Raw genomic sequence first — 23741 nt, 5'->3', positions numbered from 1 at the left:
AAATACCTTTTGCAGGAAGGAATGTTGGGGAAGAAAAGTTTATTGGCTAAGCCTCCAGGCCTTTAGGTACCTCATTAAAATGGAGATCTGTCTTGAGTCTACATGACCATGGGTCATGACCTCTACCCTTAGAGGGGCTTGGAGTGTTGCCCTTATGTGACTGATGGCCACAAATCTATGGAGGCCTGTAGCTAGTGACAGGGGCCTGGTGCCTGGGATTCAGGTGAAATGCCTACCATCCCTTCAGGGTCACCGGGGTTTCTAGCCTTAGCTCAACCAGGAACCAGGCTGCCTTTCACAGTGTCACACTCAGGGATGACTAACTTGGATTGATTATCCAATTGGGAGGCTGTTCTCTGAGCAAAACAATTTGCCCACTCTCAGCACTCCTTAGATGTCTGTACTTCTTTGTCTAGGATTGAGGCTTCAAGTGTTTTCCCCTTCCATGGTAAGATGACTACTGATGTCATCCTTTCCCAGGTCCTACTTAGATGGCCGTGTTGATGAGACTTCACGAGTATAGCTTCTCTGATGTTTCTAAGAAACCCAACCTCACAGAAAGCATCCCGTTCCTCTGGCACTTACAGTCTCTCATCTCCGTCTTCTGCAATGAGCCCTGACTCTTAGGTGTAGGAGCTGTGCTCTTTAGGTTCCAGATGTGACTGGGCAACACACAGGCTCTTGTTCTCTGCATTGTGATCTATTTTGGTTTTCTATAATGATCTCAATCAGTTAAAGAGAGAAATATTTTAGTGATGGATGAGAACTTCACTAACCTATATGAAAATGAATAAATATTAAGCATGTAGTTTTGGATTACGGTGGCTTACTAAAGTGGCGGTTACAGGTTCTCTTCTAAAACCCTGACTCCTCTCACCTTGAGTAGTGAAAAAGATCCAGTTCCAGGCATGATTGCCACTTAGTAGAATGGGCTTTGAGTCCAACTCAACTCTTGGTTACAAAGGTACATGTAGCACTATTGCACCCATAGAGTTGCAGTGCCATGGTAATCATTTTTGTGATTCATAGGCATCATTGCTGGGTAAGAGTGTTGGTGCTCTCCTCTCTTGGAATCTTGCATGGCACTCCATTGAATTATGAAAGCTAGTCCCCAGGGAGGAAGCTCTCAGGTCAGATCATTTTCAAATCCTAACACAGAATAAGTACTGTGAGAATAGCTGTGATGTTGTGCAGAGGACACTGATAAGAAGAAAGTTTTTGTCTAAATACTTAAAATCCCCAGAATACGTGTAATACTTACAACCTTAGAACCCATGAAGACAGATTCTGCAGATGTGGAGAGTGGGTTGTATTTACAATTATCATGATAATAGCTACAATGATGAAGTAAAAATTTACTCTTGCCCTCAAAGATATCATAATCTACAGAAAGTATGTGTTTTTGAAATCTTAGGAAGAAAATTGTTAACATCCTACAGGTCTACGTAAATTCTCTCTATGACTATGGCAAACACTAATTCTTCATCTAATGTGTTATTTTCAAGAGTTACTTAAGTGAAACGTTGTACTGCTTGTTCTGTGGATCATTTTACTTAAAGGTATTTTAGAGCAATTTATGTGTATTTGTTAGGATTGTGTACACATATAATGGTAAAACACCCACTAAGCCTGTGCATGGCCTTAAGTTTGAATCTCACACAGTACTTCTGAAACAATTTACTCAAATGATTTAACAAAGTTACTTCAGTTCCAAAAACTAAGAATGTAGGAATACATTGCTTACTCAATATTCTTCAAAGGTTTTAACAAAGACAGAAAATAAGACATTCAACTGAAAATAACCATAAGTAATTTTTAAAAAAGAAACTATGGGTAAATTTATGTAAAAGTCCAAGCAATATCAATCAGGAAAAGCAAATAATTTTTCATTAAGAGAATAAATGCTGAGGGGAAAACCTATGTTCCATTATGGAACATCCAAGGAGAAGCACAATCACAATATTTTGATACTAATGTGTTATTGAGAGTCACTTTATATCATTTTTAATTACATGGCTATAACATTCCTGAGTTCTGACCAACTAAAATTACATGCAAAAATCTGTAAAAATTTGAGCTTAGCAACATTTTGTCACAGAGAAGGAAGGAGCTTTGTGCTATCCTTCCTTAAGATCTATAGAAATTTAGTGGTTGAAAGGACATGGACAAATATTTCCTTCAATTATGTAGCCATTGTCAAGTTATCCATATGCCCCATTCATGCTTCTATAAGCATCCCTCATTCAACTCTAAAACAACAAGAAAATAGTCATGGGAAGATAATTTAGAAACTTCTCTAAGATTATGGAAAAACAGCTTAAGGGTATTTTAATTATTAAAGGAAAGGGAAGAAAACTATAGCAATCAAAGGTGAAAGAGCAAATAGTCATAGAGATTTGCATACTGGATAGATTGATGGTTTCATAAGGTAATCAAATCAAAGTACAATTTTTAGTAGTATAAATGAATTAAGAATTATAACCAGCTAAATAGATAATTTTTATGATTATATTTAAGAGATTTTCCTTCTTTTTAAAATATATTTTATTGATTTTTTTCAATCATATTTATCACCTACTACTCCCCATGATTTTTCCAAGGTCTTCCCACACCTTTTCACCACCCAACTTCACGTCTTCTGTTACTTTACTAAATAACCCACTCAGAGTGTGTGGTCATTCTTGGGAGCATGGTCAGTCTTCAAGAGGCTACAAACTTTAAGAAAACTGACCTTACATACCCTAAACTCGTCAATTATTCATAGTTTCTCAGCTGGAAGTGGGGCAAATAACTACATTTTATAAAGGTAGAAATTAAAAAAAACCCATTCCAGAGGATATTTCAAACATAATAGTTTCTTCATAAGAAATAAAAGTAGGTTCTTCTCAAGTGATTTGTATCCTCTTCAAGTCAAAGGGCATGAGTTAGACAGTCATCTTGGCTGGTTATGGACTGCCATAGAGAATCCAGTTATGCACTTGCACCTCCCTTATAAAGCACCCATTTTACATGTTCTCTGCCATACCCACTCCTTCCGGTATAACTTTATATAACCTCTCTAGCTCTGGGAGCAATGTCTTCATCTATATCATTGTCAGCCTTGGACTATGACTGTATTGATCATTTGATTGGTGAAGTATACAATAGGCAAAATGAAAGTAGGTATTCCATAATTCATGTCTTTATCATCCTTTATGCCCTTAGAGCTGAACATCCCAACAGGCACTGGGAGGAAAAGATACTCTTGGGGAGCTGAAACATTCTAATGGTTGGTCGCTCATGATATGAAAATAAATATTTTTGTAGCAGTTTCTTTCAAGATTAAAATCTTCTATCTTAGAAGGGAGTTTCTTAAGCCCGAAGATGCTATAAAGGAGGAGACGCAACAGGTTTTTCTAAAGGAAGATAAAACATTACATTCTGTAGAAAATCGTTTTTAAGTTCAGAAACAACCCAAAAGTTTCTGGAAGTTTAAGATAATGACAAAATTCACTAGATCCCTCTGTCACCCTATAAATATATAAGAAGAAAAGGTTAAACAGAGACATATAGACAAGCTGAGCTGACTAGAATTTCAGACAAACTGATCAACTGAATATTTCTCAACATGTTTGAGCTGCCTGTAGATTTTGGGGTGCACTCCAGTTTCCAGCTTTTATGAGCTGCCACCCATGCTCGGGTGGGCTTTGGTAATGCAGGTTTTCCTGAGTCATTTCTGTTCCTAGAACTAACTTCTCACCAATATTCCTGTAAGTAAGTAACCCAAATAATACTCCTTGGTAAACCAAGTTACACTTTGGTGGTATTCTTACTTTGGTCTATTAAGTGTTTCCTATTTGGGCTGTATAGACAAATGTTCATGCCTCCTCAGGAACACTAAGACATGAGTAGATTCAACAATAATTATTTGCTTTTGTTAGTCACTGAAGACTTTGTGTATTGCTACTATGTCAAAGCCAATTAAACAGAGGCCATTACTTTTCCACCCTACAAGAGATCACTAAAATGAAGCCATTGCCATTCAGTTACATTCCCTCCTGTAGTTTATTGGCATCAGTGTTTGGTAACCATCTATAAAAAATATTTTGACACTCTTTCACTGTCTTAAGTGCCACCATTACTCTAGACATCATGGCCTTAAAAAAATTATTTACCTATTTTCTTTCCCACTTCTTTTCACCTCCAAAGAGCTTTACTTCCCTACTACTTTACACAGTTCTCTACTCTGGCTAGCAATCTGAATGTGTTCCTCTAATTTCTTGAATTTTATTCATGCAGATACTCTTCATATAACAGATGTTTAGCTTCAACTTATTCATGTGATCTTGAGATATTTGTGATGATTCCTATCCATTATTATAGCAGAACTTCCAACTGTTGCCATCTGACCCTATATCCATTTGCCTTAGAATACCCATCTGTGAAGTTCATTCATACCACTACTGCGTGGTATGGACCTATTGTGGTATACTCTATTGTCAGTATAACAATCTTAAATCCCATTTTCTACCTCGTTGCGTTTGCTCGTTTTATTCAGAAATAATGGTCTAAGTATATCCAAAAACTTCAGTCCAGTTCAACTCTCATAGCTCAATTACCAACTGTTTCTTCTTGAACTCTTTAGTTGAGAACATCATTCTCCTTATCCACTCCATCAATTTTAAACTATTACCAGTGTCCATTTGGACAGCATTAAGGACTCTTAAAGGTCATCCTCCTTCAGTTTCACTTACCTCTATAGCACATATGCCATAATATTCTAGTGCTCAGAATTGGAGGGGGGGTTATCTAGAGGAATAAATCCAATTTAATTTAGTTCTAAAATCAGGCATTGTTCCTTCATGAAAAGCATAATTTACTAACTAGAAATGTATATTCCTCCAGTGAGGACATTATTAATATCTAAAGTACTTATTGTTATCTGAACTGACTCATCACTTATTTGCCATCAAGAAGGTCGATGTGGGACTGTGAAAGGCAGCCTAGTTCCTGGTTGAATTAAGGCTAAAAAGCCCGGTGACCCTGAAAAGATGGTAGGTGTTTCACCTGACTCCCGGAAAACCAGGCCCCTGTCACTATCCACAGCCCTCCATAGATTTGTGGCCATAAGTCATGTAAGGGCAACACCCAAAGCCCCTCCGCAGGTAGAGGAAATGACCATAGGTCACAGAGGCTCAAGAAAGATCTCATTATAATGAGGTACCTGAAGACCTGGAGGCTTAGCTAATAAACTTTCCTTCCCAGACACTCCTCCCTACAAAAGGTATTTAATACTCAGGCCCACTCTGAGAAGTGGAGTGTGGTTTTACTCATCCACTTTCCACCGTGACAATAAATGCCTTAAAGCCATGGGCTGCCTCTTTTCACCGTAATCTGCCATGGGGAGTCATGGAGAAGGCCTTCGCCTATAGAACTGCCATCTAATCTTCTGTAGTATGCCTCTCTGTGCTCCCAGCCATGGCCACCACCAAGCCAAGTTCAAGCCCTCTACCATCAAGCCAAGGATTATCCCACGGAACCAACCGGAGCTTCCCCCTTCTTTTCCCCATCAGTCCCAGGCTAGATCCAGCCCTCGGGCCTCCACTCCATCCCAGCTCTTCCAAGGCATCCAGCAGCACGTGGATATCTGAGAGCCTGAGAACCAGATGGTTCCTGACTCTGCAGACCCAGGGACTCCCTTTCCCACCACTGGATCAGTGTTTCGGGGCTTCCCTACAACCCAACCACTGAGCGATGGCATAAGTTAAACATGGTCAACTTCCTATGCCCTGCCTCCCCGAGCAGCTGTGCCTTGTGGCACAGAAGACAGGGTACCCTATTAGCCCTACAGGTAGAGCCTGTGCAGAGATTCAAAGTACAATGCTCACAATGAATTATCTAATCTGAAAGTTCAAAAATGTTCATGTTTAGAACTCTGATCTAAGCTATGCCACAACTGTATTCTTCAACCTACCACATGATCCAACTATACCACTCTTGGATACATGCCTAAAGAATTCTATTTCCTTTTGATGGAAATACCTGCTCGTCAATGTTTATTATTGCTCTATTCACAATAGTTATGAAATGTAACCAGTCTATATGTCCATCAACCCATGGGTGGGTAATTAAAATGCAATATGTTTGTACAAATTAATAAAAATTACAATGGGATTCATAGGCAAATAGAGCTAGAAAAAAAACCTTCCTGAGGAAGACAAATGTTACATATCTTCTGTCACTTGAGGATAACAGTTTTGAATCTTCAGGTATGTGTTTTGTTGGGAATACCCACAGAATTGACAGAACTAGCAAGAGGCCATGGGAGGAGGCTTTCAGGAGAGGAGAAATAGAATTTACTAGTATAAAGGCTTCAAGAGAAAATGAAGAACAAGGGTTAAATTGGAATGGGGATGATAGGACAAAGTAGAGGAGAGAATTTAGGGATTATTAACTCTAAAGACTTTTCAAAAGTTGGGCATGGTGGTGCATCTTCTCTCACCGAGGCCAGACCAGGCAGTCCTTTGCTGTATATGTTTTGGGGGCTTCAGTGTATGAGCTTCAGCTTTGTGTATGCTGCCTGTTGGTGGATCAGTGTCTGAGAGGTCTCAAGGCTCTGGGTTAGTTGAGACTGCTGGTCTTCCTATGGGGTCGCCTTTCTCCTCAACTTCTTCCAATCTTTCCCTAATTCAACAACAGGAGTCCCTGAGTTCAGTCCAATGGTTGGTTATAAGTATCTGTGTGTGTCATAATCAGCTGCTTGTTGGGTCTCCTGTCTATAAGCACACCACAGCACCACTAATAGTGTCAAGCCCTGGAGCTTGCCCTTAACATTGACCCCAATTTGGGCTGGTCACTGGACCTCCTTTCCCTCAGTCTCTTCACCGTTTCTGTCCTTGGAATTCTTTTAGACAGGAACAATTCTGGGCCAGAACTTTTTACTCGGATGGCAACCCCATTCCTCCACTTGATGCCCTGTCTTTCTATTGGAACTCTATGAGGTCTCTATCTCCACTGCTGGGCATTTCATCTAAGGTTCCTTTCTCTTGCTGGGTATATTAGTATAGTTTGACCATAATAATCTCTTGAGATTTGGAAAGACTTGGTAACAGTTCTTCTGGATGTCAGTTTCCTATGAGTGTGAATTTTCCTTTATATGTGACTTGTAACTTTTTTCCCTCTTGCAGCTTTCATACACCTTCTTTGTTATATTTACTTAGCTTTAGGTATGCTATGCCATGGACAGTTTCTTTCTGTTCTTGTCTATTTGGTATTCTGTTTGTCTCATATACTCCATAGGTGTGACTTTCCACAGTTTGGGAAATTTTTCTTCAATGATCTTAATAAAGATTTAGTTTATGGCAGTGGCATGAGCTTCTTCTCCCTTACTTATGCCTATAATTCTGAGGTTTGGTCTTTTTATAGTGTCCCCCAGGTCCTGTATGTTCCTTACAGTGTGACGGTGTGTGTGGGGTGTGTGTGTGTGTGTGTGTGTGTGTGTGTGTGTGTGAATGGATTTTTTTTATCTTTGACTCCTGATACTCTTTTTTTCTTGACTGACCTATTTTATTTGTAAGGCTGTCTTTTGATGTCTTTCAATGGATTATTGGATATTTTCAACTCCATCTTCCTTTCAGCTTGAGTTATCAATGTTTCTCCTTATTGAATTCTGCTCTCAAGCACTGCATTTTCCTTTTCATTTCCATCAGCCTTATTTTTGTGTTTTCTTAGGAATCAATGAGGTTTGATTCTCCTAGATTTCACTGAGCTAATTCTTTTTGCCTTTTAAATACTTTGAGTTCTTTGATAATGCTGATTATCATTCATTTAAAGTCTGTGCTCTGGAGATCATCTAGGTAATTATCACTGGCAAAAATGTCTACTTGACTGGTAGGTTTTAGAGAGGAGATATTGGCTTGATTTTCACAGACTTTGTATTTTTGCGATGAGATCTAAGCATGGGACTACTTTTGCTAGTTATAGTTCTGATACGGACAGAGCAGGTTGGAGTAGAAGAGAGGACGTGCAGGTGAGTTAGGGTTCCATTACAGAGGCATCTGTCCATATTGGCCACTCCATGAGCTTATTCGACACATTTTGACAAGCTGTGTATCTGCGATAGTCTCCATTAGTTTTCAAGGTTTTTGATGAGTGAGAGCTACATTTCTTTATAAAGATGTAGAGCTGGACAGCATAATGACAGTACCAGATTACACACCCACATGGTCAGGGAAATCCTACATAGTTCTGCCATCAGATGAACAACTGCAGGTGATTAATGACTGCTGGGAGGGGGAGAATTAATCTTCTCCAGGGACAAGAACTCAAATAGGCTGTGCAATCCCAAGCACTCAGCCATAGACACTTACATATATAAAAAAGCTAAATAAATTCAGTAGGTTATTTATATATATTAGCATATAAATAAATACAGATTGGATATTCATAGACACATGTGTATATTCCTAACAATAATAAACAAAGAAGAAATCATGAAAGTGGAAGAAGGCATCCAGGCTCTAGAAAGGGTAGAGAGAAGGGTTGGTGTACTGTAGCTGCAGTACTAATTACGAAATTCTCAGAAAAAATTAAGATAAGTTCAGGAATACTACAAAAGAGAAATATTGAAATATAAGTGAATTTCTTTGGTTTCTACAGCACGTTTAAAGTGAAATTGTATGCTTGTTTATATTCATGGGCTTAGAACATTCATATTATACTCGAAGACTAGTTTCCTGCTTCAAATAAAGTAATCTGCTTTCTGTCTGAATATAAAGGGGAATCTTTGCTTTAATTATAGTAGAACAAAAGATGGTCCTCATAAATAATTACCATAATTATATGTTTTTGATAAGGATTTTATCTGATTCCATTGTCCTCCTAACTTTGGGTGCTTAGAAATTGCAAAATGGTTTAAACTTTTGCAGCATCGCTTTAGCAGAAGGCAGAGGTGCAGGTTGTCTCTTATTTACCAGTTCTATCACTAACCACATCTCACAAGGCCAGATCTATACAATCCAGGGATTGGGATCTTTTCATCCTTCTACAGAGTTTTTGAAACCATTATGAAACTTCTAAAGTTCAATAAGTACTTAGGAAAGCATTCATCTAAAAACTAATTGATATTTATGAATGATATAAAATTATCCCATTTATATAATTTTCCAATGAAAAATAATAGCTTTTGCTTCTAAATTTCAACAGAAATAAGAGTCATACCGCAGTGCAAAAGACAACAAATATCGAATAAGTGTCAATGCATTGCTGCATAAGTGTGCTAATCTAACAATATTAGGAAAATACTCCCATCTACATAATTCTCCATCAAAGCAATAGCATGAATCTACTGTTCTGTAGATTTCCTGTGATAATAGATATCAGTTCTATGAAAATATTCTTGCAGAGAACATTAGGTATTATCCTTGAAAGCCAGGAATTGTCTTGAGTGCTCCTTCCTCTCTTGCTTGACATGTGCTTCTGTTTTCTTGGTGCTGCTCTAATACCTTTGTTCTTGCAGTCCTATCAGAAACAATCTGTCCTGACAGAGCTAATCCTCTTTCCTTCAGATGCAATGATCCATTACAATGTATACCACACCTGACTAAAACCCTTGGCTGATAATTTCATTAGCATTGAAAAAGAAAGAGGTATTGATCCAGCCCCAGACTGAATTGTCAGAGGAAAGTTGTTTTCAATGTTAATTCTAACACAGAATCACCCTCAGTGATGTTTAGACCTCTGGCTTCTCAGTAACAGATAAGAATAAAGGTTTGCCAATAAATAATTGGAGTTTTATACCCCGCTATATTGTTAGAATATTTTGAAAGGCACTGACATTCCAACAACACAAACATTAAAAGCAGTAATTTATAATCAATATCAGCTTGTACTTATTCATACAAAACCTGTGATTTCCAAATAATTTTTCATTTCTAAGCATTAACAATTGGATATAACTACAGCTAGTCTGTGTCTTATACCTACTAGATAGCCCACAAAATGTAGAAGAAAATGAGGTCTATAAGATAAACACATTTTTCAAAAGAAGAGATTGAGACATAGTGAAATAGAAAAATGTTTTATATAAGATACATACAGCCCAACTAATAATATATGTTAGCCTCAGGCTTAAAACAAAATTTTTTTCCCTGACTGTTAAGATACTGCATCTTTGCAAGGATCAATACTATTAAATGTATAGCACTTATTTATGTTTGAAAGAAGGCATGGAGCATGCAAAAGGGTTCCAGCAGATTTCTCAAAACCTGGATGAACCAAAACCACAAAGCTGTACTTTTCATTCATTTTTTAAGTAAAAATAATTCAGCCAAATTCCCCATAACTAAAAGCTGCATTAAATTTTCATCTGAATTCCTCAAGTTAATAATGTAAAGTATTACATAAACTTTTAAAACACAACTTGTTATAGCTCTTGCTTCAACATTTTTTTAAACAGGGGTATTTTAAGGATTGCAACAAGAGTATTGGATCTCCCAAGGAAGAGAAAATAGAATGTATTGTAATGGTGAGACAAAGGAGAAACTGGAATAATATAATTAAATAAGAAGAGGATAGAGGAGGAGAAAGGGGGAGATGTGAGACAGAAAAACTAACATGAAAGGCCATTTAAAACCATACGCAAACTTACCAGTGTAGAAGCTTCCTAAAATACATACACGTACAAAAGTAATCTAAATGGAGTCACCAAACAATAGGGAAAACAAAGCCCAAATGGAGAGATTATGCCATTAATAAAACTTCCAGTGCCAGTATTTAGTTTAGATCTTGATGGCTTATTGACCAAGGAGCCCTTTGGGAAATATAAACATCGATGTCTATTTTCATGGCTGTTGGTTAGACTCCACAACCTGAGTTCAAGGTCCTATTGCTGAAGACAACATCTCAGTATGCCACCAGAGAGGTTGGGTTCACACCCAATAGAGGTTCTAACCCTTTTGACTAGCATTCAAGATATTAGAAAATACTTTGTATGATGCTAGAAAAGAAATGTAAACATGGATATCTCCTAGCTACAAATACTGGGACCTATAAGAGAGATTTACCTGCAAGAAATATGGGTGTCATGGTGGCACAAATGTTGTAGGAATAACCAACCACTTTTTGGCTGTATTTAGGGCCACTGTATTAGATAGAACCCATACCTAAAACTGCTAACGTGGTCAAGAATCTGCGGTAATATGGGTCATGGTCATAAGGGAAAATCTAATACTACTAGTCTAACGAAGGAACATAGCAATAAACAAACTCATAATTGCATACTACTATACCAATATATAAGCACCTCACCAGTCCTCCTTAGAAAGGCTTCCTCTCACAGTAGACTTGAACTAATACACAGACCCGCAACAGGACAGCATGCCGAGAATCAAAGACTTTGGAGCACTCATCCTAAGTAGGATGTCTTCATCAAAGCCTCCCTTCATACCCATGCAGAAAGATTGTAAGATCCAGAGGAGATGGGTGACTCCAAGAGAACAGAGTCTAACATACACATCAGGGCTGACACACACATGAACTCAAGGCAACACAAGCAATGCCTACACGATTCAAGCCCAATAGATTCCTTGCACAGAGACAAGGAGTGGACATGGGCCTCCATCACTACCAAGAAGCTATTTACAATTAATACATGATTGGTATTTTCTCCAAAGGTGTCTCACTATGTGTATGAGCCACACTTCAGGCTAGGCCCCACCCCAGAAGTAGTCTGACAACACAAAACTAACTCAATGGTATTTTGTCCCACTTAGCTTTGTTTGGGTTCATTTGTTTTGTTTTTGTATTGTTTTGTCTGCTATGTCTTTTCCCTGTTTGATTCCGTTGGGAGTTTTTATTTGTGTGTGTGTGTGTGTGTGTGTGTGTGTGTGTGTGTGTGTGTGTGTGTGCGCGCGTGTGTGTGTTTGTGTGTGTAGGGGGTTGGTCTCCTGGCTGTTGTTCATATTTTTGGGTTTTTTGTGTTAAAGATGAGTGGGTAGGGAGGTAGGGAGGATCTGGAAAGAATAGAGGGAGGCAGACAATACAAAAGAATTTAGATCTTAGAATAATCATACAAAATAGAGATTTTTGTATGAATTCATATAAAATTTAAGAAACTACATAAGATTTTTTACTATTCTCAGGATGACTAAAATTGTATTTCCTGTTATTTCAACTATCTAAAAAAAATCTGAAACCAAGCACCAAGGGTGTGTGTGTGTGTGTGTGTGTGTGTGTGTGTGTGTATACACATTTTTTATAATCATTTGCTCAGTTTGGTTTGATTGCACAAAAATGCAATCATGGCTACTCAGTAGGCATTGTTAGTTTCCAGACCACCTAGACTGGTGGGTCAGTATCACTTGGGGTCACATATCAGACATTCTTCATATTAGATATTTACGTTGGGATTTATGACAATTATTAAACACAGACAAAATTAACTAATGGTTGGAAGTCACTAAAATATGAGGAACTATATGAAAAAGTCAAAGCATTAGAAAAATAGAGGACCACTGACCTACGCTATAGTGGATCAGCCTGAGCAACGTAGTGACACACTGCCCCAAATTTAAAAAAGAAAACGTGATCACAAACAAACAAAACATTAAGCCCCCTGGAAATACATTGCTCTGGGTTCACTCCCAGCACTACACATAAACAGCTCTGCTAAGTCAACTTTGTGTAAGTGTGAGAATAGTACATGAGAACAGATGTTTAGAAACCCACAAGTTCAAAATTAAAATACTACTTCATCATTTTAGATTAACACTTAAAACTGAGGCTCACATTATCGAAGATGAGTCATTTATTTTAGAAACTATGGGAGTTATTAACATTATATATATATATATATAGAGAGAGAGAGAGAGAGACAGACAGAGAGACAGAGACAGAGAGACACAGAGACAGCGAGAGACAGAGACAGAGAGAGACAGAAACACACAGAGAGACAGAGACACACAGAGAGACAGAGACACACAGAGAGGCAGAGACAGAGACAGAGAGAGACAGAGACACACAGAGAGACAGAGACAGAGAGAATTGTGTGAGAATGTGTTATTTTGCAATAGAGAAACATGCACTCAGTAGTGATTTTAATGCTTTCTCATTTTTCTTACTAAATACTCTCTTACAATCACAGGAAAATTCAATTTAGTATTTATTTCATTTATTTTAGAAACTATGGATGTTATTAGCAAGGTACACTGTGTGTGTGTGTTATTTAGTAATAAAGTAACATATATTCAATAGTGATTTTTAATTCTCTGTCTCAGTTTTCTTGCTAAATTCTCTCATAGTCACAAGACAATTCAATTTTTTAAAATATTTGTACTTCCCACATTACATTTATTTTAAGATGACTTAGGAAATTCCACAAGATTAACACATAAGAAAAGATGTCCTATAAGAATAATCAGAATAAAGAATTTATCTCTTCTTCCTTAAAATAAAAAACATGCACTATAGTTCCCCCTGTGTTTATCTGAAACACAATCACATTTCAACACACTGTAAAGCTTCCGAAGGAAGCCTCATGCTCTTAGTTACTGAGGATATTCAGAAATGGAAAAACTGCAGGAGCACACTGCCAAATTGGCAAGGATGCCTCCTGTCTGTGAAGCATCAGTTCCTTTATCTCCCAACTTGTGTCTCTTTATTGCCAATGAAATTATCCTACAACATATATAAGAGCTGAGACGTCTGGTCCTCCGCATTCCACCACTCAAAATTAGCTGACCAGAGAGCTTCTGACCAGCACATTTCCCCGCTCAGAAGTTTCTCCAAGGTAGGAACCTGGGAGTTTGAAGCCCTTTAACTTCATGTTAAAAGTTGCTCATCCTTCAGAGGTAGCATTTTAATGGGTTGCTTATTAGATATTCTTGTTTTACTAGCTAGTTTTAAAAGTTGAAATATTTATAATGTGTAGCTTTTAAGTTGTTTTTCTAACGTGTGGCTCTTCTGTAACCATGATAGTGCCCTGGACCATGCATCTAGGCTACCCAGAGTGTTGTCTCCGGGCACACTCGTGGCAGGTGTCATTCATCTCAGTTTTGGGCACTAGGCATGAGCCCTGTCTCCTTTCTTGTTCTCCCTCCATAAGCTGCTCCTGATTCCTGTCCCTTAACACCAAAGAGTCCCCTCTACCCTCTTTCTATGCTTCCTTTGAGCACAGCTGAAGTCTCTCAATATTCTCAAATGGACTCAAATCCCTCAGCTCTCTGACTTCTGCTTAATCAGATTATGGTTCTTTTTTAATCCCACATAGCACTCTGGTCCTGGCTCCCTACTCATAGTAAACCAGCCTTAAATGCCCCACACAAGAGGGTGGTTTCGTAGGGGCTGCCATGCTGTATTTAAAAGTGTGCACAATCAATGTACTATACAATTTTACAATAAAGACAGTGCAACTTAAAAAATGATATTCTTGTTTCAATACTGCAAGAATAAGTATCTACATGAAACTGTGAGTCATCAAATGTATTACATTTTGAAAACTTATGCAAGCAGCCGAAAAGTATTCGTGTTGATCACTTAGGATAGTAAGTCCACCAAAGTCTGCCGTTCCCTTTTCTCCTTCCTGCACCTTTAACATTCTCAATAAAGGGCTATTCTCAGATGTATTTTGAAAGAGAATTATTCTAAAGTATACATTTGCAAATAATTTTGCTTGCTTTAAGCATCATATGAAATATAACTTAGTAAAACCCAATACATGACATTTGCTCATAATTCCCAGGGAAAAACTGTTCCTAAGATTCTTCCCAGGTTTGTACTAGTCAACTCCCATATTTACAATATCAGCAGGGTTGGCTAGAGGATGTGACAGACCACTGTGCAATGCTGTGAAGGAAGGATTCACACAGTCTGGCTCCAGAAACTTATCACAATCCTTGAGATAACTGAGAAGAAAATAGACCTAAATAATTCTGTTTGGTTCTGTCCAACTTACTGATTGAACACAGTTGCATAAAAGAAAGCAGATTTGAGAACTTTCATTGCACACAAAATGACCCAGTGTACTGTCAAAACTTGTCTATTAAGTCATTCTTTGATCTTTGCTGTATTTAGTAGGAAGACTTCTTCCTTAGCTATTACACACCATAAGAAATTAAACATAATCAAGTTAAAGTGGTAGCATCTCAAATATGAGAGTACAGAAACTTGATGCTGTAGAACTGCGATTTTAAAATAAAACAAAATGCACGAATAGAAAATGTCCATCTCTAAATAATCAATGTTAAGCCAAAGCCTTCTTTTTTAGATCTTCTGTTGCTCAGACTCTTCAAGGACAAAGGTGTGGCACTGTTCCTGCATCAGCTCACAAGACAAAAATGAATATTAGGCCCATCATTTTAGAGTCAGATGTTATGACCTGACAATATTATGCTGTTAATACTGAGTCCAAGATAAAATTCAGGGTTATTTTAAAATACGCTGCACAACATATAGACCATGTTCCGACTAATACCATTTTGTTGTATAAATGATGCTAACCAGTCATTGTGCTTACATTCAGAGGCTACCAAAAGATGAAGCCACTGTATTTGGTGTTTGGCCTTTGGGTTCTCATAGGATGCTTCCTGGTGAGTATCACAGGTCCCTTCCACAAACCTTCATGCTCTCTTCTTAACTTTTATGTCAGATATTTTACCATTATTTATTTGCATTTCCTAATATAGACAAACTACAAGTTACTGATGAAATGCCAATCAAGTAGTTTAATTTCCATTTTGAAAACCTGTTTTAATAGTCACAGAGTTTGCAATAAATCATTAGGAAAATAACAGATATACCCCCAGAAAGTTTACTACTGCATAATATTCAGATCAATATCAGGATGACCAAAGGGAAATATGGATATGTTCAGCTCATTATTAAGTTGCATCAAAAAGAAAAATAATGTGAACTATTTTTCCCACCTTTTATGCCTAGGTAACTAAAACTAAAATTCTGAATGACCTTGCAAACAGTTATCAACATTTAAAATGGCACACGTTCTAACCAATGTCTGACATGAGTGAATGAAGTAATAAGATAGAGAGAGCACTAGTAACATAAATGCATCATGAAATAATATAGTTCATTGAAAATATGGATAAAAGATATAGGGCATGTAGGAAGAAAGAGACAAACAGGACTGTGAGGGACCATGAGGCATGAACAGGGCGCACATGCCTGATCTTTACCACAGAGATGCAAAGAAAGAATGAGGTCAGAGTAAAAACAGGCAGTAGAAAGATCCTGAGGAGCAAGGTCTTTAAGTAGATACGATGTTAAATGAGGTTCATTTTCTGAGGAACGTTTTTAACCAAATACATATCAGAAAAAAATGAGAGAGGCTAAGAGCAGGCAAAACAGAACTGTGGGGAAGGTGCAAAGCTCTGGGATGGTGTTGGGTGAGTGGACATAGGTGTGGTCATTTTCTAAATGAAGTTTGCTCATTGAATGAGGTGACATACTGTTACAGAGTAAAAGGAAGTCAACCCCCCAAGGAACAATGGAGAAGTTGTTCCCTGAACTCATCAGTGACTTTACAGGCTGCAAGGCTTAGACAGTGGACTTCATTGCTACAGGCTGTGACCTCTTGGTGAAGTAAGAGGGGGTCATCTGCAGGTAAATATGGGGTCTCAAGTTGAGGTAGAAAGCTGAGAGAAAGAAAGAGAGAGAGTTGGTGTCAAGGTGGAACCTTACAAACCTCTACAAAACTGGAAAGGGCAGACAAAGAAACTAGAGAGGATTATAAGGCAGTGCCTAAGGACAAAAGTCTTGCCATAAACTGTCCTTGGCATCTTCTGTGACTGCTCACAAAATTAAACTTGAGGGGACAAGTTTTTAGGGTTAGCTTGAACTTTAGAATTGCAGAAGGCAATGTGTCAGATGACAAATTAGGGAAAGAACTAAACAAATAAGTGAATGAATGGGGATTCTCTCCAACTTATGATCTAGAGACAAGCTGGACTTAGGATCAGTAGCACAGGAACAAGAGAACATACTGTCCCTCTACTTGACATGGCCCTTTATGTTCTAGAGTCTTCCCACCTCATTTCAAAGACTTCCCTGACATTGCAACCATACTTAACCTGTCAACTCTACGAACACTCCAACTTCCTAATGCATTTGTTTCTGCCAATGCCTTTCAGCTGTGATTATTTTTAACACTGAAGCTTAAGAAAATTCACTAAATTTAATTAGCATAGCAAACAAGACACTGAACACTCACCAAGTGCTGTGCCGAGGCAAGCACTGGCTAGGCCCCTAGGCAACATTAAGTCACTTACAGCAAATGAGAGCTTAGGCATGAATCTCAGTATCACATGACAAACCTTGGGACTCCAGGATTTTGAAACATGTATAACTGTCATTTTCAAAGGACAAAACCCAGAGTTTTAGTCTTGCAGTGGGAACATGACAGAGGCAACAGAGGCAGAACTACAACCACAGCATTTACACTTCAAAGAGGAGTATTCTGCACCCCTTTGGCCTATATTTGTAACACCTTGTATTGTAAATTCTCTGTCTATAGACACACAGGAAACACATTTGTACCTGGCGCCAATGCTATGTTTAAGATCTTCCTTCAAGTAAAAATCTGTAACATATTTTTAAATTTATTGGAAATAAAACCCAGAACAATTCTAAGCTCTTGAATTACAGGGACATTTTTCTTTTCTCTTTTCTTTTATTGGATTTTTTTATTTATATTTCAAATATTATTCCCTTTCCTGGTCTCCTGAATATAAGCCCCCATTCCCTCCTCCTCCTCCCCTTCCTCTTTAAGGGCGTTCATGTATTGAACTAAAAAATATCATCCTGAGTGAGGTAACTCAATCACAGAGACATTTTTCAATTCTGTATGGCAACGACTTCCATTTGGGATTGATTTCAGTGACCATGTCTACTAAAACAGCTTAAGAGTTTTTCCATGATCTTTTCTTTCCATTCAATGACATCTGAGCTTTCATTGATACCTTGTAGGCTCAGACCAAAGGGGAAAATATATTCTCAGAGTGGTTTGAGGATATTTTTACTTAGAAACACGTAACCATTTTCTGTTTCTGCATAATAAATTACCACAAGTTAGGACTGTAAGAAGCTTATTGTCATAGCAAAGTCTACCCTTGGCCTAGACATGTCCTCCTTTCCGGTGACTCAACAGGCAGAAGAGGAACCTGGAGGTCAATTCCATCCTCATCCCATGGCCATCATTTCATACTTCATAAAATTCCATCCCGCATCATAGTGCTGAGTGGCTCCAATTTTGTTTAATGTTTAATTAACATGAAGTAACAAGCTTCCGTGTAGGATTTTCATATTCCAATTGGGTGGACTTCCTTGATCTCACACTAGTCTCCCCCAACCCAGATCCATAATCTTCTTACCCACATTGGACTAGTTTACTCAATATCATTCTTTTTTCTTTCTATTGCATCCCCACCAGTTTACCTTCAAGTTTATTTTTTTGATTTTTAAAAGAAATATAATAGGAAACTTTCAGAAATGCAGGTGAAACTATAAAATGTAGTAAGCACAGTAACTAATGCTCAGAAGACAAGTACCATGTATTATCTCTTCACTTCCTAGACTATAATCTCAATGAATGTATCAAGATCAGGGGAAATATGGGTAAAGACCAATACAGTAGAAAGGGGCCATGAGAAGAGTCCCCTTTTTTTCGCAGGTCATGAGCCAGAAGCCACTACTATCTAATATAGCTAACTGCCATCTATTTCTTTCTAGTACAAAGAACCTTTACTATAAGTCAATACATCATTCCCTACAACATGAAATCTCTAACATCTTCTGTTTCCAGAATTAAAGAATTTGTTTTAAAAGAACATAATTGATAAACTCAAGACATCACATATCTTGGGAGAACTGGACTTTTAGAAGCCACCTTAAATTACACCTAGCTCAGAAAGTATATGTGCTAATAATTCTGTGTTATGTCTAATTTAAAATTGTTTATTTTCCTTCTCCCACAGTCTGGTGAGTGTCACAGAGGCCCCAGAGGACATGATCCTAGACGACGACCACCACCACCTCCTCCTCCTCCTCCCCCTCCCTTTGGTCCAGGAATTGGTCAACCACCCCCTCCACATTTTGGTCCAGGATTTGGTCCACCACCCCCTCCTCCTCCTCCTCCCCCTCCCTTTGGTCCAGGATTTGGTCCACCACCCCCTCCTCCTCCCTTTGGTTTTTATCCTCCTTATATACCACATCCTCCACACCATAGACCTCCAGCCAATCCTCCTACAAGGCCTCCTCCAAGCAATCCTCCTTCTCGACCTCCTCCCACAGTACAAGCAAATACAATACCAGCTGCCAATATCTCTGTAACTACTGGTATTGCCCCAAATTCCACTGATAATTTCTAGAGGTGGTAGCGATTAATAAATTCCATTTGGCAGCCAGAATAAAAATAAACCAAAGCACTGTGAAATTTGGGAGCAATAATCTTTAAAAGCTTAAGAAACAACCTTTACCCAAGAATTATGCAAAATGACAATAAAGAGCAGAGCAGCATTATACAGCATCTACTGCTGTCCTCATTGTGATGACCATACTACCTACTGTGTTACTGGCATAAAATTAATCTTTCCAGAAACCTAACGTTGTTCTAGAAGGCAAAGTGGTTATTGGGGAAAATACAACTGTAATGTGCAATCATGAAAACAGATGAAAAGAAAATAATATGTCCCCTTGAGTGTCACCCATCAAATAATTACTCATCATAGAACATGGTGGTATATATCCACACAGCATTTCCTGAAAATTAATGGGTAAGGTTTCTTCATTATATTTACCCAAAAAGGGTTCTACATCCATGGATTCAAACAATTTTTGCATGAAAGAGACTCAAAACATACAAAGGATGTTTACTGAGCATGATCTTTTCTACCATGATTCCTTCAACAATCTACTCGGGGCATTGATTAGAATATAATTGACTTTTGTTTTGTTCTATTTGTATTCTCTTTGAAGACTATGTTCCTTTTTGAAGAGAAAAACTATCTAAATCCACACCTTATGAAACTCTAAGACGTTTGGGGAAGCAAATGAACCTAAAAGGGTCTGGGAACTCAGAACACACTAACTACTTGGCCTAAGCCAATACCTGCTTCTTGTTCTCTTGGAAATTCGAACCCTTATCCTTCACTCCTAGGTTCATATCTTGTATATCCTCCAGCTCTCCTTTTCTCTTTTGCTTCCTCTCATCCTAACCACCCAAGTAATCAGCACTGCAAGCCACCATCTGACAATGTAGAAGCTACTTCTGCTCCTACAACTGTGGTTAACATCACAGCCATTTCTGCCACTTCTATCAACAAGCGTATAGATGCCAATGCCCTCACTCCTCCCAGGAGCTTCCAGCTTGATACTTCCACAAATGGTGTGGCAGATGAAACTATCTCAACTACCAAAGATGACATGCTCCAACTAAGGCAGGAGGCAAAACCCTATATGTTTCAGATAACATCATTCCAACTTCTACAGACAGTACTCTAGCTGCTAAAAGTAACCATATTCCAATTGCTACATAAATTATCTCCCACAATGCTACCAGAAAAAACATCATGCAACAAGTATAGATTTTATCACTCTTGCTGTGGCTGGCAGCACCACAGACAGCTAGGATTCACTACAATCTAACATGGTCAATATATCATCATAAAAGAAGATAGGCCAAAACTTAGTTTAAAAATATTCCAACGTATTTCCTAACTAGATTTTCAGATGCATACATACTCTATGTGTGAGGTATTTGCATACATATGTACTTGTGTGATAATAGATTCCTTGGCACAATCAATGAGAAGAAAAGAGACCCATTATATTTGTCAAATTCTAGACTTTAAAATTCACAGCCATTTTTTCTTTATTAATTTGTTATATAAGTAATTGTATATGTTCCCAATACCCCATTGCTACACACATCAGGGGTAACCAACAGGAAGTTCCTGACCCCAGGAAAGCCAGAGGCTCCCAAGATACAGTGGAGATAACATTAGCTGAAATGCCCAACAAAGGGGAGAGAGAACCTGTAGAAAACATATACCCATGTCAGGCACAGCCCTCAGTTGTAGGAAGGAGCCACCCACCCTTCTTAAAATTTTAACCCAGAATTGCTCCTGTCTAAGGAAAATATAGGGGCAAAGAGTGGATCACAGACTGAAGGAAAGGCCATCTACAGACTTTCCCACCTGGGAATCATCCCATCTGCAGACACCAAACCCAGACACTATTGCTGATGCCAAGAAGTACTTGCTGAAAGGAGCCTGATGTCTCATGAGAAGCTCAACCAGAGCTTTATCAATACAGATGAGGATACTAGCAGCCAACCATCAAACTGGTGACAGGGACCCCAATGTAGGAACTAGGGAAAGGACTGAAGAGGCTGAAGGGGTTTGCAAGCCCATAGGAAGAACAACAATATTAATCAACCAGACACCCACCCCCCTGCCAGAGCTCCCAGGGAGTAAACAACCAACCAAAGAGTACACATGGAGGGACTCAGGGCTCCATCCACATATGTAGCAGAGGGTGGCCTTGTCAGGCATGAGTGGGAGGGGAGGCCCTGGGTCCTGTCAAGGCTTGATGCCCCAGTGTAACAGAATGCTAGGGCAGTGGGGCAAGAATAGGTGGGTGGGCAGGGGAGCACCTTATTGGATGCAGGGGGGAAGGGCTGAGATGGGCTGGTTTCTGAGGGGAAACTGAAAGGAAGGATAACATTTGAAATGAAAATAAACAAAGTAACCAATAAAAAATTTTAAAAAAATAATCGTATTTGTAAACATAGTAAGTATATTTATATAGTAATTATAATGTACACAATTTTAACTATAAGAATTATTTGTTGTGTTAGGGTCCATGCACAGTTCATTCCATGACCTGCCAACAATACCTAATGCAATAGATACCCAATTGTCTCAAAGTGCCATGCTAATGACTATAGCATATACATATCTTCCAGAAAACATTTGAAATTCTTAATAAGCCACACATAATGATAATTTTATTTTTTTACAATTATAATCACCCCATTTTCACCTTTTCCTTAACTCTTGCCACAGCTTCCCAAATGCCTTTCTTTGATCTCTGTAAAAATTCATGACCTCGTTTCTTATTAGCTGTTAGAACATGTATTCCAAACTATATAAAAACAACCTCCTCAGTCCCTGTAATGCAGCTTGTATGTACGTGATGTCGGGGATGATAATTTGGGACTGATTATCCAATTGGGAGCAAAACAATTTGTCTACCCTTGGCACTCTTTAGATGTCTGTACTTCTTTGTCTAGGATTGAGGTTTCATGAGATTTCCCCTTCCATGGTAAGATGACTACTGATGTCATCCTTTCCCAGGTCCTACTTAGATGGCCGTGTTGATGAGACTTCATGAGTATAGCTTCTCTGATGTTTATAAGAAACCTAATCTCACAGAAAGCATCCCGTTCCTCTGGCACTTACAGTCTCTCATCTCCTTCTTCGGCAATGAGCCCTGACTCTTACTTATAGGAGCTGTACTATTTAGGTTTCAGTTGTGACTGGGCAACACACAGGATCTTGTTCTCTGCATTGTGTTCTATTTTGGTTTTCTGTAATGATCTCAATCAGTTAAAAAGTAACAATTTTGATGAAGGGGAGAACTCCACCAACCTGTGTATAGACATATTAATTAATATACATTAAGAATGTAGTTGAGGATTACTGTGCCTTACTAAAGTGACGGTTATAGGTTCTCCTCCAAAACTCTGAATTCATAGCCTTTGGTAGTGGACTAGATCCAGCCTCAGGCATGACTGCCATCTTGTAGAATGGGTCTTAAGTCTAACTAAACTCTTGGTTACCAAGGTACATAGAGCACGATTGCACCCATAGAGTTACAATGCCACGGTGATCATTGTTGTGGTTCATAGGCATCATAACTGGGTAAGACTGTTGGGTGCTCTTCTCCCTTGGAATATTGCATGCTACTCTGGAATGATGAAAGCTAGTCCCCAGAGAGGAAACTCTTAGGTCAGATCATTTTAAAAAACAGACACAGAGTAAGTACTGTGAGAATAGCTGTGTTGTTATGCAGAGGAAACTGACAAGCAGAAAGGCATTGTCTAAACACTTAAGATCCCCAGAATACTTGTGTATTCTTACAAGCTTACTTACAAGCTTAGAACCATTGAAAATAGACTCTGCAAAGGTGGCATCTTTGTTGTATATAAAATTATGATGATAATAGCTACAACAAAGAAGTAAAAATTTATACTTGCCCTCAAACATATCATATATAAATAAGGTATGTGTTTTTAAAATTGTGGGAAGAAAATGTTAACTTCTTACAGATCTATATAACTATCTTAATGAATATGGAAAACAATATTTCTTCTTGTAATGTGATATTGTCAAGAGTTCCTTAAATAAACTAAGTACTATTTGTTCTGTGGATCATTTTATTTAAAGGTATTCTAGCATTTGATGTGTATTTGATAGGATTTCATATATATGGAATGATAAGCTACTTCCTAAGCATGTGCATGGCTTTAAGACTTTCCATAGTGTCCCAAATTCTGTGAATGTTATATATATATATATGAATTTATGTATATAGACACATGTGTACATTTTCAATAATAATAAACAAGGGAAAAGTGATGAACAGGGAAGCAGGGAAATAGACATTAGAGAGGGGAGAGAAAGGGTCAGTATGCTGTAGCTCTAGATCTAATCTAGATCAAAAACTCTCAAAAAAAATTAAGAAAATCCAGG

General features: G+C 38.2%; 1 protein-coding gene across 2 annotated transcripts; it reads left to right on the top strand.

Annotated features, from left to right (window-relative positions):
• Nucleotides 1-13715: 13715 nt before the first annotated feature.
• On the top strand, nucleotides 13716-19585 carry Smr3a (submaxillary gland androgen regulated protein 3A). Of its 2 annotated transcripts, NM_001017497.1 has the most exons (3): nucleotides 13716-13765; nucleotides 15497-15563; nucleotides 18963-19505. In NM_001017497.1, the coding sequence occupies exons 2-3, from the start codon at nucleotides 15510-15512 to the stop codon at nucleotides 19353-19355; spliced, it is 447 nt and encodes a 148-aa protein (NP_001017497.1). In that variant the 5' UTR covers nucleotides 13716-13765; nucleotides 15497-15509; the 3' UTR covers nucleotides 19356-19505. The 2 variants fall into 2 exon arrangements, with proteins under 2 accessions (NP_001017497.1, XP_063129530.1); XM_063273460.1 differs by lacking the exon at nucleotides 13716-13765 and having other exon boundaries at nucleotides 15496-15563; nucleotides 18963-19585.
• Nucleotides 19586-23741: the final 4156 nt, after the last annotated feature.

This window comes from Rattus norvegicus, chromosome 14, assembly GCF_036323735.1.
Source record: "Rattus norvegicus strain BN/NHsdMcwi chromosome 14, GRCr8, whole genome shotgun sequence".
NCBI lineage: Eukaryota > Metazoa > Chordata > Mammalia > Rodentia > Muridae > Rattus > Rattus norvegicus.
Note: the sequence above shows the minus strand (reverse complement) of the source record. Positions and strands in the feature narration are given on the sequence as shown.

Excerpts from the sequence above, each read along its gene's own strand:
- Smr3a (XM_063273460.1), top strand. The coding sequence starts at position 15,510 with ATGAAGCCACTGTATTTGGTGTTTGGCCTTTGGGTTCTCATAGGATGC. Across the intron at positions 15,564-18,962 it reads TTCTCATAGGATGCTTCCTG|TCTGGTGAGTGTCACAGAGG; the intron begins GTGAGTATCACA and ends CTTCTCCCACAG.